This window comes from Vulpes vulpes, chromosome 4 (genome assembly GCF_048418805.1).
Source record: "Vulpes vulpes isolate BD-2025 chromosome 4, VulVul3, whole genome shotgun sequence".
Taxonomy (NCBI): domain Eukaryota; kingdom Metazoa; phylum Chordata; class Mammalia; order Carnivora; family Canidae; genus Vulpes; species Vulpes vulpes.
The window spans coordinates 127,070,156-127,086,898 of NC_132783.1; the positions used below are offsets into that span (position 1 = coordinate 127,070,156).

A 16,743-nucleotide genomic window follows, 5' to 3' on the forward strand; every position below is an offset into this window, starting at 1 on the left:
GTTGTACTCCTGAGAGAGAGATAATAATAGAGCTTACAAAGTATTATTTTCAGAACTATTATAGGTTAAATCTCTTAAACTATAAAATAAGTTAATAGACTTTAGAGGTCAAGAATTTCTAATGACGTCTTTGAATAATCATATGTTTATTGAAGATGGGTATTCTAAAAGCAGTTTTTGAGCATTTATTAGCTACCAGGGACTATACACTAAAAGTAATCAATAAGACCCTCTGTTGCCGAGAACTGAAATTCTGAGCACAAAGACGAGAATATTGAACTTTACAACAGGGAGTAAAAAGTATTATAATGACACTGCACTTTGTGCAGAGTAAAGGAATACAGAAAAGCCCAGTTAAGGACAGACCCTGCGGTTTGCGGGGGGGGGGGGGGGGGGGGGGGGGGGAGTAAACAGGAAGAGTCACCCAAATTTTCTTCCTTTGGATAACTGTTTTAATGCTTTCCACTTTTCATTGGAGTTTTTCTCTCCAACCTTTAACATTCTGTCACTTATCTTTTGTTTTCCAGAAATTCCTTTGGAAAGCCTTGGGAACCACCCTAGCATCCTGTCAAGATAAAAACTTTGTAAGCTCACAGATTAAGGAATTTCTGATTGCTCCCAATCAACTGGGAGATCAGCGACAGGTAGGATCCCTTTCTCTCAATTTCCTCTTATGATGATAAGTAATTCCATCCAGAAAACCACTGACAGGTCTTAGGACAATCTTAGAATCCGATACATTAAAAATAATCCAACAGAATTTCTCAGAAAAAAGGTGTTTATCTGATTAAATATCAATGCTTCATTATTTTTTAAAAGTTTAATTCCAGTATACTTATCATACAGTGTTATATTACTTTTAGGTGCATAATGTAGTGCTCACCACGATGTGTATTCTTGAACCCTTTCACCTGTGGAACCACAAAAGACCCCAAATAGCCAAGCAATCTTAAAAAAGAAAAGCAAAGTTGGAGGCATCACAATTCCAGACTTCAAGTTATATTATAAAGCTAAGGTGATCAAGACAATATGGTACTGCCACAAAAATAGAGCAATAGAACAGAATAGAAAACCCAGAAATGAACACACAATTATATGGTCTATTTATCTCTGACAAAGCAGAAAAAAATATCAAATGGAAAAAAGACAGTTTCTTCAACAAATGGTATTGGGAAAATTGGACAGCAAAATGCAAAAGAATAAAACTGAACCACTTTCTTACACCATACACAAAAAAATAAATTCAAGATGGAGTAAAGACCTAAATGTGAGACAGGAAACCATTAAAATCCTAGAAGAGGACTCTGGCAGTAACCTCTTTGACATCAGTCATAGCAACTTCTTACTAGATATATGTCTCCGAGGCAAGGGATACAAACACAAAAATAAAGTATTGGGGTTTCACCAAAATAAAAAGCTTCTGCACAGTGAAGAAAACAATCAACAAAACTAAAGGGCAATCTACAGAATAGGAGAAGATATTTACGAATAACATATCTGATAAAGGGTTAGTACCCAAAATATATAAAGAACTTACAGAACTCAACACCCAAAACACAAATAATCCATTTAAAAAGTGGGAAGAAGACATGAATAGACGTTTTCAAAGAAGACACACACATGACCAACCTCCCGTCTGGCAGCCTTCAGTTTGTTCTCTATAGTTGAGCCTATTTCTTGGTTTCTCTCTCTCTCTCTCTCTCTCTCTTCCCCTTGGTTCATTTGTTCATTTGTTTTGTTTCGTTTCTTTAGTTCTACATGTGAGTGAAATGTATGGTATTTGTCTTTCTCTGACTGATTTATTTCGCTTAGCATTATACTCTCTAGCTCCATTCATGTTGTTGCAAATGGCAAGATTTCATTCTTTTTAATGGCTGAATATTTCCTTATATATATATGTATATATATTATATACATACCACATCTTCTTTAATCATTCATCTACTAATGGACAATTGTGTTGCTTCCAAATTTGTCTATTGTAGATAATGCTGCTATAAATATAAAGATACATAAATCCTTTCAAATTAGTGTGTCTGTATTCCTTGAATAAATACCTAATAGAAAAATTTCTGGATCATAGGATAGTTCTATTTTCCTTTTTTAAAATTGATTTATACATTTATTCATCACAGCATTATTTATCATAGTGGAAATGTCCAACAGTGGGGAATGGTTATAAGATGCTGTTTCATACCATGAAATACTACACGATCATGAGAAGTTATCTTTTTTTTTAAAGATTTTATTTATTTATTTGAGAGAGAGACAGAGAGACAAAGAAAGCACTAGCAGGGGGAGGAGTAGAGGGAGAGGAAGAAGCAGACTCCCCGCTGAGCAAGGAGCCCAACATGGGGCTGAATTCTAGGACTTTGGGATCATGTTCTGAGCTGAAGGCAGATGCTTAACGATGCCACCCAGGTGCCCCAGAAATCATGGTTTTGAAAACAATTTAGCAACATGAAAATGTGCATTTAATATTAAGTGAAAAACATGAAGATACAACGCTGAGTATAGAGAGGGATCCTAATTTTTATAATTATAAAAACTGGAAGGAAATATACCAAAATATTAAATAGCTATTATGTTTGGATGGAGGACTCTGGATGATCTCTGTTTTTCATTAATTTTCTTTAGTTTATGTTTTCCAAATCCTATACCTGAATCTTGTGAGTGGGGGAGGAGTTCGGAAGAGTTAAAATGTTTTGCCTTGCCAGACATTTTTTAGCAAGCCATAAGTTCTGTTTGATGTTAATATGAATAGTTTTCGAAACCAATTTCCGTATCCAACTCTAATTTGATAATGATTCTTTACTAAAAGAGCAATGGAGTGTAGCTGCTTTGAAACTGTATTCAGAAAAGGACTGTTTATTATCTTTGATATCATTGATGGATGGATTTTTAGCAAAAGTTCTGACTTAACTTTTTAGTTAGTACATTTATATTTTTTTCTTTTCAAGTTTTTATTTAAATTCTAGTTCGTTAACATATATGGTAAAACTGGTTTCAGGAATAGAATTTAGTGATTCATCACGTACATATGACATTTAATACTCTTTACAAATGCCCTTCCTAACACTCATCACCCATTTAGTCCGTTCCCCCACCCACGTCCCTCCATCAACCCTCAATTTGTTCTCTATCAATAAGAGTCTTTATGGTTTGTTTCCCTCTCTCCTTTTTTCCTTTCCCCTATGTTCATCTGTTTTGTTTCTTAAATTCCACATGTAAGTGAAATCATATATTGTGTTTCTTTGACTGACTTATTTCACTTAGCAAATACTCTCTAGCTCCACCCACATCATTACACATGGAAAGATTTCATTCTTTCTGATGGCTGAGTAGTATTGTATCTACATACCACATCTTCTTTATCCATTCATTGGTCAACGGACATTTGGGCTTTTTCCATAATTTGACTACTGTTAATAATGCTGCTATAAACATCGGGGGACATGTGCCCATTCAAATCTGTATTCTTATATCCTTTGGGTAAATACCTAGTAGCACAATTGCTGAGTCATAGGGTAGTTCTATTTTTAACATTTTTGAGTTCTGTTTTTAACTTTTTTAATTCTATTTTTTTTTTTTCGAAACTTCATATTGTTTTTTAGAGGCTGTATCAGTTTGCATTCCCACCAACAGTGTAAGAGGGCTCCCGTTTCTTCACATCCTTGCTAACACTTGTTGTTTCTTGTGGTTTTGATTTTAGCCATCTGGTGTGAAGTGATATCTCATTATAGTTTTGATTTGCATTTCCCTGATGATTGATGAGCGATGTTGAGCATCTTTTCATGTGTCTGTTGGCCATCTGTAATGTCTTCTTTGGAGAAATCTCTGTTCATGTGTTTTACCCATTTTTAATTGGATATTTGTTTTTTGGGTGTTGACTTTTATAAGTTTTTTATATATTTTGGATACTAACTCTTTATCAGACATGTCATTTGCTAATATCTTCTCCCATTCTGTAGGTTGTTTTTTAGTTTTGTTGCTTGTTTCCTGTGCTGTGCAGAAGTTTTTATTTTCATGTAGTCCCAATAGTTTATTTTTGCATTTGTTTCCCTTGCCTCAGGAGACATGTGTAGAAAAATGTTGCTATGGCCAATGTCAGAGAAATTACTGCTTGTGCTCTTTTCTAGGATATTTATGGTTTCAAGTCCCACATTTAAGTCCTTAATCCATTTTGGGTTATTTTTGTGTATGGCATGAGAAAGTGATCCAGTTTCATTCTTTTATATGTATCTGTCCAGTTTTCCCAGCACCATTCTTGCCTCCTTTATCAAAAGACTAATTGACCATATAATTGTGGGTTTATTTCTGGGCTCTCTATTCTGTCCTATTGATCTATGTGTCTATATTCATGCCAGTATTATACTGTTTTATTACTACAGCTTTGTAGTATATCTTTAAATCTGGGATTGTAATACTTCCAGTTTTATTATTCTTTTTTAAGATTGATTTTGCTATTCAGATTCTTTTGTAGTTCCATACAAATTTCAAGATTATTTGTTCTAATTCTGTGAAAAATGCTGTTAGTATTTTGATAGGGATTTTATTAAGCCTGAAATTGCTTTGAATGGTATAGACATTTTAACAATATTTGTTCTTCCAATCCATGAGCATGGAATAGCTTCCCATTTGTGTTATCTTCAATTTTTTTCATCAGTGTTGTATAGTTTTCAGAGTATAGATCTTTTACCTACTTAGTTAAGTTTATTCCTAGATATTTTATTATTTTGTTGTACTTGTAAAGAGAATTGTTTTCTTAATTTCTCTTTTTGCTATTTCATTATTAGTGTATAGAAATGCAACAGTATCCTGTATATGGATTTTTTATCCTGTGACCTTACTAAACGCATTTATCAGTTCTAATAGTTTTTTGGTAATCTTTAGGATTTTCTATGCATAGTATCATGTCATCTGAAAATAATGAAAGTTTTACTTCTTCCTTATCAATTCTTTTTCTTGTCTAATTGCTATGGCTAGGACCTCCAGTACTAAGTTGAATAAAAGTGGATATCCGTGTCTTGTTCCTGATCTTAAAGGAAAATCTCTGTTTTTCACCACTGAATATGATGTTAGCTGTAGTGTTTTCATATATGGTCTTATTATATTGAGGTATATTCTCTCTAACATACTTTGTTGAGAGTTTTTATCATGAATGGATGTTGTACTTTGTCAAATGCTTTTTCTGTATCTACTGAAATGATCATATGGTTTTTACCCTTTTGTTGATGTGGTATATCATGTTGATTGATTTGTGAATATTGAACCAGCATCCCAAGATCAATGCTTCATTTATTTAACCAGGTTTGTAAAAATATCTAAAAATGAATTTCAAGGGCACCTGAGTGGCTCAGTCAATTAAGTGTCTGCCTACAGCTCCGGTCATGGTCCTAGGGTCCCGTGATAAAGCCCCTCATTGGACTCTCAGCATGGAGCCTGCTTCTCATTTACCTTCTACCCCTCTTCCCTGCTCACTGTTTCTCCCACTCTTTCTCTCTCCTGCTCTCTCAAATAAATATATAAAATCTTTTTAAAAATTAATTTCAATTATCCTTAATAAAAGTATTTTTAGCATATTTTGGCCGCACCTTTTTAACTTAAGGATATGATCATAAACTTCAAAATCATTGAATTTACAAGCTGAAGGTAACCTTATATACCATTGATTTTCAACCTAGAGAAAGCATAAGTATAACCTGGAGAGCTTTTTCAAAACAATTTTGCCTATTCCCTATCCTGGCTTGGCTGCAGAATGTATGTGAATGTGGAGGAAGGAGAGCGTGTATATTAAAAAAAATGAAAAATAAATTAAAAGAAAAACTCTGCAGGCTAATACAAATCACCTAGTATAAAAAATTTGTAATGTATTTTGTTATACATTCTCCTCAGAAATGTTCAGATGTTTACAGGATCCTTTCTTCCATATTAAATGTTCAGAAACTACTAGACCCACTGAACTTTTGAAGCTGCTTTTTTATTATGTTATTTATTTTCTCTTTGTCAGATGTTCAGTTATCTTACTGCTTTTGGCATTATTTCTAACACCATTTCCCCATCCTGTTTGAAACTCTCCTTCCCACACAGTCCAATGGCTTGCTCCCTTATTTATTTCAGAACACTGCTCAATGTCACCCTGTTTATGGAGCTTTCTCCAGCCTCCCTGTTTAAATTGAGAACTCCTCCTAACCTGCAGCATCTGTTCTCCTTTCTTGTTTTCCTTATCTCCATAGTACTTGTCACCCTCAAAATACTATATGTTTACTTGTTTACTGAATCTCTGTGTTTATTTAATGTCATTTCCCTGTCACTTCCCCGGTTTTGTGCACCACAAGGATAGGGAGTTTGGTGTGTTCTATTGACTGTTGTGTCCTCAGCACCTAGAAGAGTGCCTGACACAAAACAGGTGCTCCGTAAATATTTGTTGTATAAGTGAATGGTCAAACTCAAAATTCCTATCTTTTCTGACTTTAGGGAATAACATCTATTTTAGGATACTGTGCTGAGAGCCACTTGGATACTGTTTTAAAAGTCCTTAAAACATTCCAAGATCGGGAAAAGTTTTTCATGAATCGATGTAAGGTAAAAGGAATAACCTTCTCTTCCAAAGCTTTTGGTCAGAGCATGGGCAAGAGACACTGAATCCTTCAGTGAACATCCCTCTCCATATTATAGTTGTTCCTGTCCCCAGGTCTTTTTTCCAGGTGCAGACTGCCTCAGCTCAGGCCCTGTAGAACAACCACTTGTCTAACAGGTCTACACCAGTTTTTGTCACTAATACTGACCCATAAGGTCCAAAGGAGTTCTGTGTGTGCCTAGGTTTGTCCTCTACCAACTGCTCAGGCCTCGTGGTCAATTTCCATTGTGTACACTCTGCTTCCCCTGAAGGAAAGGGATTTAAGAAATAAAAATTAACACAAACTTTCTCACAGGAACCTCTTTCAAAGCCCAGTAGACCCACAGCACAGACCCGGGTGTTTAAATTTGACCTAGCAAGAGCATCAGTTTTAGACTAATTTTCATCATCCCAGTCCCATTTCTTAGCCCCTGTAGTGGTCTCTAGGATTAGGAAACAACATGGAGGAAAGGAAACATCTTCAGTCATAGTTTTCATGTCTCTCTTTCAGGGTCTTTTTTCTGGGAAAAAGAGCCTGACCAAGACAGATGTCATGGTAATCTATGGAGCCGTGGCCCTGCATGCTCCCAAGGTTCAACTCCTCACCAGACTTGATCAAGACATTGTTTCCCAAGTCTTATTTCTTTATGGCCAGTGCTCTCAGGTAATGGCCAGGACAGGGCTGCCTCAGTTTCCAGGCTGGGGTTCCCAAACCTTGGAGGGGCTGACCACTTGGAAATATTCATGCTCAAAAGAAACAGGCCAAAGGCAAGATAAGGTGTGGTATGTTTGGAAGATGAGAATGTAAGAGAACAAAAAAATTCATTATAAAACAAGGTCAGATCATTTGTTTCCTTCCTAAAGGCTTGGGTAGTTCATGTCCTGTGATATCTTCCTAGATCAAATAGCCATAACAGTCTCCCTCAAGTATGAACTTAAAATAATTACTCCAGTATTACCCTGGGGCAGCTGGATCATTACTTCCCTGTAATAGTCTCTGAAGCATTACTAATGACAGTTGTTTAACCTTTTACATGGTATAGATGAACCACCTAAAATAGTGCCTCACAAGTAGTCAGTGCAATATATGTATTTTTAAGTGAATAAAAATATATCATTAATCAGTCTACTCAATCTACCTCATGTTGTACTGTTTCATATACACCCCAACACACACATTCATACCAGTCAACCTGACTGCCTCTGATGGTTCTTAAACACACCAGGAATATTCTCACCTCAGAACCCCACAACTGAGTTAGAATCCATCTGATCATTTCTGTCCCCCATAGAACTTTTTATACCTTTAATAATGTGCTTTGTATGTACTGTCAATTTATCCATTTGGCTAACTAGTACCAGGTTAGCTACCTAAAAATCACCTTGGGATCAAGTTTGAAATATAGCTTCCCAGAGCCATTTTTCAGGGAGATTGCTTCAGTCAGTCTAGGTTGAAATCTGACATCTGTATTTTTAAGAGGTTTATAAATGATTCTTATCCACAGCCAAGTTTCAGAAGCTCTTACTGATTATGTGCACATCTGCTCCCACATTAGATTGTTGGCACCTTGATGTTAGGGATTGTACCTTATGCTCCCTTATCTCCTCTTCTGTGCTCTCCACACACCACCTGTTTGATAAATCTGTTCTTGACATTTATTCATGTGTGTATGCGATAAGAATGGAATCATAGGGAACTTGTGATATCACAGATATAAGTATATGCTAGTGGAAGGGAACAGGACAGCGATCCTCACACGTCAGTTGCATGAGAATTACCTGGAGAGTCTGTTAAAAATAGTCCTTAATGACTCCCAGTCTTCAGGGTAGATCTCCGAACCTGTATTGTTTAACATCCTCCTCAAAAGGTGATTCTGATGTACCCAAAATTTGATAAGCAACGATGAAAACCAAAGACATAGTTTTAAAAAAAGACATTTGTGTTAAATTAGTTTTTAGGCAAGCATTGATGGAAACCATGATAAAAATAAAAGAAGAAAGGAGACAAATATGTTTTAGATAATTATGACTATACTGTACTTTCACGGTACTGTCAGTTTCTGCCGTAATGCAACATATGCACAAGATAGTACAAGAAAAACCACAGTGATTATAGGGGAAATGGGAGAGGGGCACAACATTCAAAAACCCCATCAACGACATATAGAAAATAGGAATCTAATGTTAAAAACAAGCTAAGAAGTAGATAAAAAATACTACAAAAAAATAAGTCACTTTTTCTTGAAAAAACCCCGAATTCATTTGTGAAAGTTGTGAGTTCTTGCGAAATGGTGGTAGGAAGAAAGGTCGTTTGAAGTCAGACAGACAACTAGAAGGCCAGGTTTAAATGGGGAGCAGTTCATACCGTGGTAAACTGAGGCAGCTGGCATGTTTGAGGTATTTGAGTATTCCTACACCACTCTGTTTGGCTGGCTCAGCTTTCACTGTCATGTACAAAACTGTGCATAAGCAAACATAAAATTAAGAATATGCTAGAAGTATTTATTCACAGATCGATTTCACTGGAACAAATTTGCATTTTCAAGGCAAGCATCAAAGCAGAACTAACTGTATCTCAGTTCCAAAGTCAGCTGCCCTATTAACTTTCATATTACAGCTTTTCACTCCTCTTTCTGCCAAGAGCCTCTATCCTTTTTCTTACCAAAATCTGTTAGAACCTCTTAAAATCATAAGGCTTGAAAGCTGAAGGCTTAGTTAGACGCACCTGGAGGAAAAGTCTGCCAAAGTATATAGGGGTCTCACTTTGGAAATGGGGGAGGAAGCGAGCAGCCCTCACCCCTTGGCAAGACTCAGTGTCCTGCTTAGCTGTTGTTTTCAGGTTGGTGGGTGGCTCTTTTTGCTGGTGCGAGGGAATTCTAACTCCTGCTCTAGTATCTGCTTTTACCTTTGGTTTTTCAGGTTCTGGGCATGTCTGTGATGAGCAAGGTATGCAATATATTTGAATACAAATATATTTAAATACATAGCATGCTCCCTGGAAATGCAGTAAGCATAGATGTCCACCTGGGTTGATTCCAGAGGCTAGGACCCCAATATATATCTAATTAATCCAATACTAAAGCCAGGATCCCTGAGCCTAATCTATGACAGAACAGAGAGCTATATTTGGTTCCAGGTGGTTTGGAAGTTATACTGTAATCTACAGCAGTGTTCTTAGAACTATGTGCTGTGACCCACCAGAAGACCATGAAATCAGTCTAATAGATCACAACCAGCAAATTTTTGTAATGCAATAAAAGAAAAATAGAAGAGTACATTGCATTTAGCAATAAGAAGATCATAAAGCTTTCAGTTATTATATTTAACATATATATGTTATATATATATTACATATAGTGCATGTAAGTACAGAGTAGAATTGTAAACTGTTTTCTACAGTCTATATAGTTAATGGTCCAAAAAGTTTGAAAGTCACTGCTATATAGAACCTCAATCTCTGGGGACAGGGGGTGGGGGGAGGAATAGAAATTGACCTTGGTTTTTCACTTCCTTTGCAACTTTGATCCTAGACTGAAGTAGAGATGGCAAAAAGAAGCAGAGAGTCTCATTTCTGTCTGGGCACATAGTTCTACCCTAGGTCAAGAACTGGGGTTATAGAACCAGGTGTGGAACCCAAGACTTTGGCTTGCACTGTGAATCATTTTGCTGTAGGACATGGATCTGCAAATGAGTTTCACAAGAAGTATCACTGAGATTGGTATTGCTGTCCTTGATGCTGAGGATCAGGGATTCAAGTTCTCCTACAAGGAGGTGCTGCTGGGTTACATGCTGGTAAGTGCAGAGAGGACATGGACAAGGTCATGTAAAGACTGTTATCATGAAAAAAAAAAAAAAAAGACTGTTATCATGAGTGCAGAGCTATCTTTTTTTAAATGGGTACAACTCACCAGTCCCAGGTAACAGATCTCTGCCATTGTATGCACCAAGGGCACCCAACAGTCCAGTGGGGCTGCAGCTGCATCTGGAAACTCCCTAGATCCTTTCTAGAATATTTCACCCCTTTGTATTGCAGGACTTCATCAGGGATGAGCCCTTGGACTCCTTAGCTAGTCCTGTTCGGTGGAAAGCCTTAATCGCCATCAGATACCTCAGGTAAAGGATTTTTCTTGCTCTGATTGAAAAAAATATTTCATCCCCAATATCCTCCTTCTGACCAACTGACTTATCAATCAGTGCCTATTCCAGTATATCCTCCCCTAAAATGAACACAGCTTATCAATGGGTGTTTTTTTTTCTAAATAGAGGCTTTTCCCTCTTTTCAAACTTACAGAACTGACTGGAGGGGCTGATCTTTCAGTGATGGACAGGGGTAAAGAGTGACTCAGAGGAGTCAGATTTATTGATACAGGAGGATTGAAGTTTCTGTGCAGAAGGAAATTTCTCTTCCTAGACCTCAGCAAATTTTAATATTCCCATTAAAAACTTATGAAAGCCCTAATCATATTTTAGTTGGTTAGTAGCAATAAACCTGAAGAAGGAAATAATTTTAACCAAATTTTTAAAATAATATTTTCTCCCCTGCAGTAAGAGAAATATAAATTCATTGTTAAAACTTGGAAACTAGGGACGCCTGGATGGCTCAGAGGTTGAGCGTCTGCCTTTGGCTCAGGGCGTGATCCCAGGGTCCAGGATTGAATCCCACATTGGGCTCCCTGCGAGGAGCCTGCTTTTCCCTCTGCCTATGTCTCTGCCTCTCTGTGTGTGTCTCTCATGAATAAGTAAATAAAATATTTTTAAAAAACCTTGGAAACTATAAAAAGTTTTTTAAAAATAATAAAAATCACCCCTTGTTTTCAACGTTTTGGTATACATCCAAGTCTTCACACCTAATTCTCCATTTTAAGTACAGAGCTGAGATCCTACTCTGTGTACAGCTGCATCCCTTTTTTCCTCACTTCACCTTAAATATTTCCTTATTACCAATTCTTCACCAACATTGTTCTTTTTTTCACTGTTTAAAAATTTTTTTCATTTTGGTAAAATACCCATAAAATGTTTCATCTTAACCATTTTTAAGTGTATAGTTCAATAGTTTTAAGTGCAATCATACTGTTGTGCAATTAACCTCAGGAATTCTTTTCATCTCATAAAACTGAAGCTCTGTATGCATTACACAACTCCCCATTCCCTCCTCCCACCAGCGCTGGCAACCACCATTCTACCTTCGGTCTCTATGAATTACATACTTTAGTTACCTCATATGAGTGGAATCATGCAGTATTTCTTTTTGTGTCTTGCTTATTTCACTAGGATGATGTTCATCCATGTGATAACGTGTGTCAAAATTTCATTCCTTTTTAAGGCTGAGTAATATTCCATTTAATGTATGGTGTACCATATTTTGTTAATCTGTTCATCCAATGGATGCTTGGGTGGTTTGCATGTTTTGGCTGCTGTGAATAGTGCTACTAACGAACATGGGTCCATGAATATCTCTTCTAGACTTTGCTTTCAATTCTTTTGAGTATATACCGAGAAGCAGGATTGCTGGATCATAGAATAATTCTATTTTTAATTTTTTGGGGTACCACGATACTGCTTTTTATAGCAGTGGCACCATTTTACATTCCCATCATCAATGCATAAGGGTTCTAATTTTTCCATATTTTTTGTCGTCCTTTGGTTTTTTCTGGGTTTTTTTAAGATTATTTATTTTAGAGAGAGAGACTGCATGAGAGGGGGAGAGAGAGAGAGAGAGAGAGAATCTCAAGTGGGCTCCCCCCTGAGCTTGGAGCCCAACACAGGGCTGAATCCCAAGACCTTGAGATCATGACCTGAGTGGAAACTAAGAGTTGGACACTTAACTGACTGAGCTACCCAGGCGCCCCTCTGGTTTATTTTTAATAGCAGGCATCCTCAGTATCTCATTGTGGTTTGGGGTTGTATCTCTCTAATAATTAGCAATTCTCAGCATCATATCATATGCTCATTACCTACTTTTACATCTTCTTTGGAAAAATGTCTATTTAATTCCTTCATCCATTTTTTAAAGTTGATTCTTTGTGTTCTGTTGTTGAGTTGTCAGAGTTCTCTATATATTCTAGTTATAAGCCCTTCAATAGAAATATGATTTGCAAATATTTTCTCCCATCCATAGGATGTCTTTCACTGCATTAACTGTGCCCTCTGATGCACAGAAGCTTTTAATTTTTATATTGTCCCATTTGTACTTTTGTTATCTGTGCTTTTAGTATTATATACAAGAGATCATTGACAAAGTCAATATTATTAAGCTTTTCCTCTAAGTTTTCTTCTAGGAGTTTAATAATGTAAAGTCTTACATTTAGATATTTGCTCCATTTTAAGTTGATTTTTGTGTATGGTATAAGGTAAGGGTCCAACTTCACCCTTTTGCGTGTGGACATCGAATTTTCCCAACACCATTTATTGAAGACTGTCCTTTCCTCCTCTGAATGGTCTTGGAACCCTTGTTAAAAATAATGTGACCATGTATGCCAGAGTTTATTTCATTAGTCTATGTATGTCTCTGTCTCTTTCTGGCAATACCACACTGTTTTAGTTATTATGGTTTTGTAATAAGCTTTAAACCAGGAAGTGTGAGAAATCCAACTTTGTCATTTTTCAAGATAATTTTGGTTATTTGGGATCCTTTAAAATTTCATATGAATTTTAGGACAGATTTTTTCATATCTGTAATAACTGCCATTGGGATTTTAATGGGGATTACATTAAATCTATAATTTGCTTTGGGTAGCATGGGTATCTTAACAATAGTAAGTCCTCAAATCCATGAACATAGTATGTTTTCCATTGTGTCTTCTTTAATTTCCTTTAACAACATTTTATGGTTTTCAGTGCACAAATCTTTTGTTTCCTTGGTTAAATAAAGTATTTTATTATTTCTGGTGCTGTCGTAAATGGAATTGTTTGATTTTTTGATTGTTCATTGTTAATGTATAGAAACACAACTGATTTATGTAGGCTGATTTTATATTCTACAACATTGTTTAATTTATTCTGATAATTGTGAATTTTAGGGTTTTCTACATATAAAATCATGTCATCTACAAACAGAGATAGTTTTTTTCCTTCCTTTCCAATCTAGATGGCTTTTATTTCTTTTTCTTGCCTAATAGCTCTGACTAGGACCTCTGGTATTATGTTAAATAAAAGTGGCAAAAGCACACATCCTTAGCTTATTCCTTTTTTTTAATGGAATTTTTTAAAAGATTTTATTTATTTATTCATGAGAGGCACAGAGAGAGAGGCAGAGACATAGGCAGAGAGAGAAGCAGACTCCCTAAGGGAAACCTGATGCAAGATTCAATCCCAGGACCCCAGGATCATGACCTGAGCAAAAGGCAGATGCTCAACCACTGAGCTACCCAGGTGCCCCCCTTATCTTATTCCTGCTCTTAGATTTTCCTCTAAATCTTAGAGGAAAAATTTACAGCCATTCACCATTAATATGATATTAGCTGTAGGATTTTCATATATGGCCTTTTTTATATTGAGGTAACAAATAGCATTTTTAATGGCTGCTTAATAACTTATTGTATAGGTATGTCTTGTATTACTTAACCAACTTTCTCTTGTTATATTTTTCAGTTTTTAAGACTATAGATAATATTTTAGCAAACACCTTTGTGCAAAAAAATGCTTTCTGAACTTTTAACATAAAAGTTGACAATTTGGTTCAATAAATATTATTCAGTGTCATCCATGTATCAGGCATGGAGCTAGGTTCAAAGGATAATCATTAACTAAATATGGCTTTGCCCTGAACAATATATGGCTTTGCCTACTAGGTAAAATAGATGTGAAACATACCCACCTAATTTCTCTAAAATGTTGTAAGAAGCAACATAAGGGAAGGCACAGGTTGCCATTTACAAAGATAAGTGAAGTTTGAAGAAAGCTCAAATAAATAAATCCTGAAGATGAATTAAGAATTAACTAAGCTCTAAAACAGTGTTGTCAAGTCTACATATAATGCAAGTCACATATGTCATTTAAAATAGTAGTCACAAAAAAAATAAAAATAATAAAAAATAAAATAAAATAAAATAGTAGTCACTTTTAAAAGAGTAAAAAGACAGCAATTTTAATAATTATTTTGCTTAATCCAATATATTCAGTATATTATCATTTCAACATATACTTGATATTTTAAAATGTACTGAGATAATTTATATGATTTTTCATACTAAATCTTTGAAATTCAGTGTCTTTTAGAATTATAGCATGTCTTATTTCAGACTAGCCACACTCGGGTGTTGGATAGCTACACATTGCTAGTGTCCCTCACTTGGACAGAATACTTATAGAACTTGCAAACTGATCTCTAATGACTGAAAACCAATCAGTGTTTACCTGGGGTCAGTGTGAAGGAAGAAATGAGCTGTGAAGGGGCATAAAGAAAAATCTGGATCTTCTATATTGATTATAGTGGTGGTTTCATGGGTGTGAAACTCATTTAATTGCACACTTGAAATAGATGCAGCTTGTTGTGCATAAATTATACCTTAATAAGTTGATTTTTTTAAGTCAGCCAGATAATAAAGTTGAAAAGACTGTTCAGCTTATACCAACATATTTAAACACTTTCAATAGACCTGTCCCAGCTGGTACTGACTTTTACTTCCCTATGAGAGAATCAATTTATCCTGCCCTGACCATGTCATAGTTTTTCATTTCTTTGCTAATATGATAGCTGACAAATGGTATTGTATTGTCTTTGTTTACATTTATTACATAATAAATGGAGATTTTCATGTTTATTGAACATTTGCATTTTTCCAAGTTATGTCTAGGTTTGTTCATATCCTCATGTTGTTAGTAGTAAATGGCTGAAAGAAAGAAATAAGGGGAGAAAGGAAGGAAAGAAGGAAGGGAGGAAGGAAGGAGGGAGGAAGGGGGGAGAGAAGAAAGGGAGATTCCAGCCTCTTTACTATAGGTACATTCATGAATACATAAAGTATGTGTGACCCTACTTATAACACAAGAAGACAAATGCAATTGATAGAATTCACTGCTCCAAATTTAGAATCATTACACACGCATATACACACACATGGGCACGTGCACACACACACACACACACACCATGAGCACTAGAAAAAATAAATAGGTTAATGTTATCACAGATCATATAATAAAAAGTTAAGTGACACAAAGCTAGTGATGATTTATCACTGTAGTAAATTAGAGATGAAGCATGTTAACTATATGCACCAGTACAGTCTGATTCTATGTCCTCAAACTCTCCCTATTTCTGTCACCGCCTCCTGCAACATTCCAATATGTCAGCAAGCATATCTGACCCTCCCAGAGGTGGCTGGCAGTTCTTGAGAACTCTTCTGGGCTATGTTTTGTTTGTCATCATAATATCCATCCCTCCACATGGTTCTCTTTTCAGTAAACTGAACCCTCAGCTCTCACTAAATGACCACCTAAATATTCTTGAAGAGAATATTCGCAGGCTGCTTCCCCTTCCACCTCTGGAAAAACTCAAAGATGAAGGCGAGACAGACAAGGACAAGGAACACATTAATGTACGTGGGGGTAAGGCCTGAGTAGAATCAAGGGCCACAGTGGGACTCTACTCTCCTGCCTCAGCCTGACGCTCATGCTCACATTGGATTTTCAGTTTCTCTACGAACGATCCATGGATGCTCTAGGAAGGCTGCTGAGGACCATGATGTGGGATAATGTAAAAGCAGAGGACTGTCAAGAAATGTTCAACGTGAGTAGGCCCACTGCTCAAACAGATTCCCACATTCCCTCATCTGTGGGGCAGAGCAACACTCCAGACTCTACCTCAGTGTCTTTACCTGGCCCTTTAACCCATCACATAGGGCCAGTCCACTTAAAGATTGCCTGTGGGAGGGGAGCACTCTGTTACAGAAGAGGCAGAGAGAGAGAGCAAAAGTTAGAGAATGGGAATGAGTAAAATGACGAGCACTAAAGAAAGAACATTTATTCTTTGACCAACAGCTTCTCCGAATGTGGCTTGTTTCACAAAAAGATTGGGAAAGAGAAAGAGCCTTCCAGATCACTGCAAAAGTGCTGACAAATGATATTGAGGTACGTAATCCCCTGGAGTGAATAGGTTTCATTGCTTGCTAACAACAGGGATCCCT

The 16,743-nt window shown here is 36.3% G+C and overlaps 1 protein-coding gene across 1 annotated transcript in view; it reads left to right on the forward strand.

The window, feature by feature from the left end:
- MROH2B (maestro heat like repeat family member 2B) overlaps positions 1–16,743 on the forward strand; it is a 61,410-nt gene that overhangs the window by 26,300 nt on the left and 18,367 nt on the right. Inside the window, exons 19-27 of the mRNA XM_026016730.2 lie at positions 528–644; positions 6,478–6,585; positions 7,131–7,283; positions 9,539–9,565; positions 10,292–10,411; positions 10,653–10,732; positions 16,020–16,155; positions 16,251–16,346; positions 16,598–16,687. Coding sequence (XP_025872515.1) covers positions 528–644; positions 6,478–6,585; positions 7,131–7,283; positions 9,539–9,565; positions 10,292–10,411; positions 10,653–10,732; positions 16,020–16,155; positions 16,251–16,346; positions 16,598–16,687 — 927 coding nt within the window. The remainder of the gene's footprint in view (positions 1–527; positions 645–6,477; positions 6,586–7,130; positions 7,284–9,538; positions 9,566–10,291; positions 10,412–10,652; positions 10,733–16,019; positions 16,156–16,250; positions 16,347–16,597; positions 16,688–16,743) is intronic.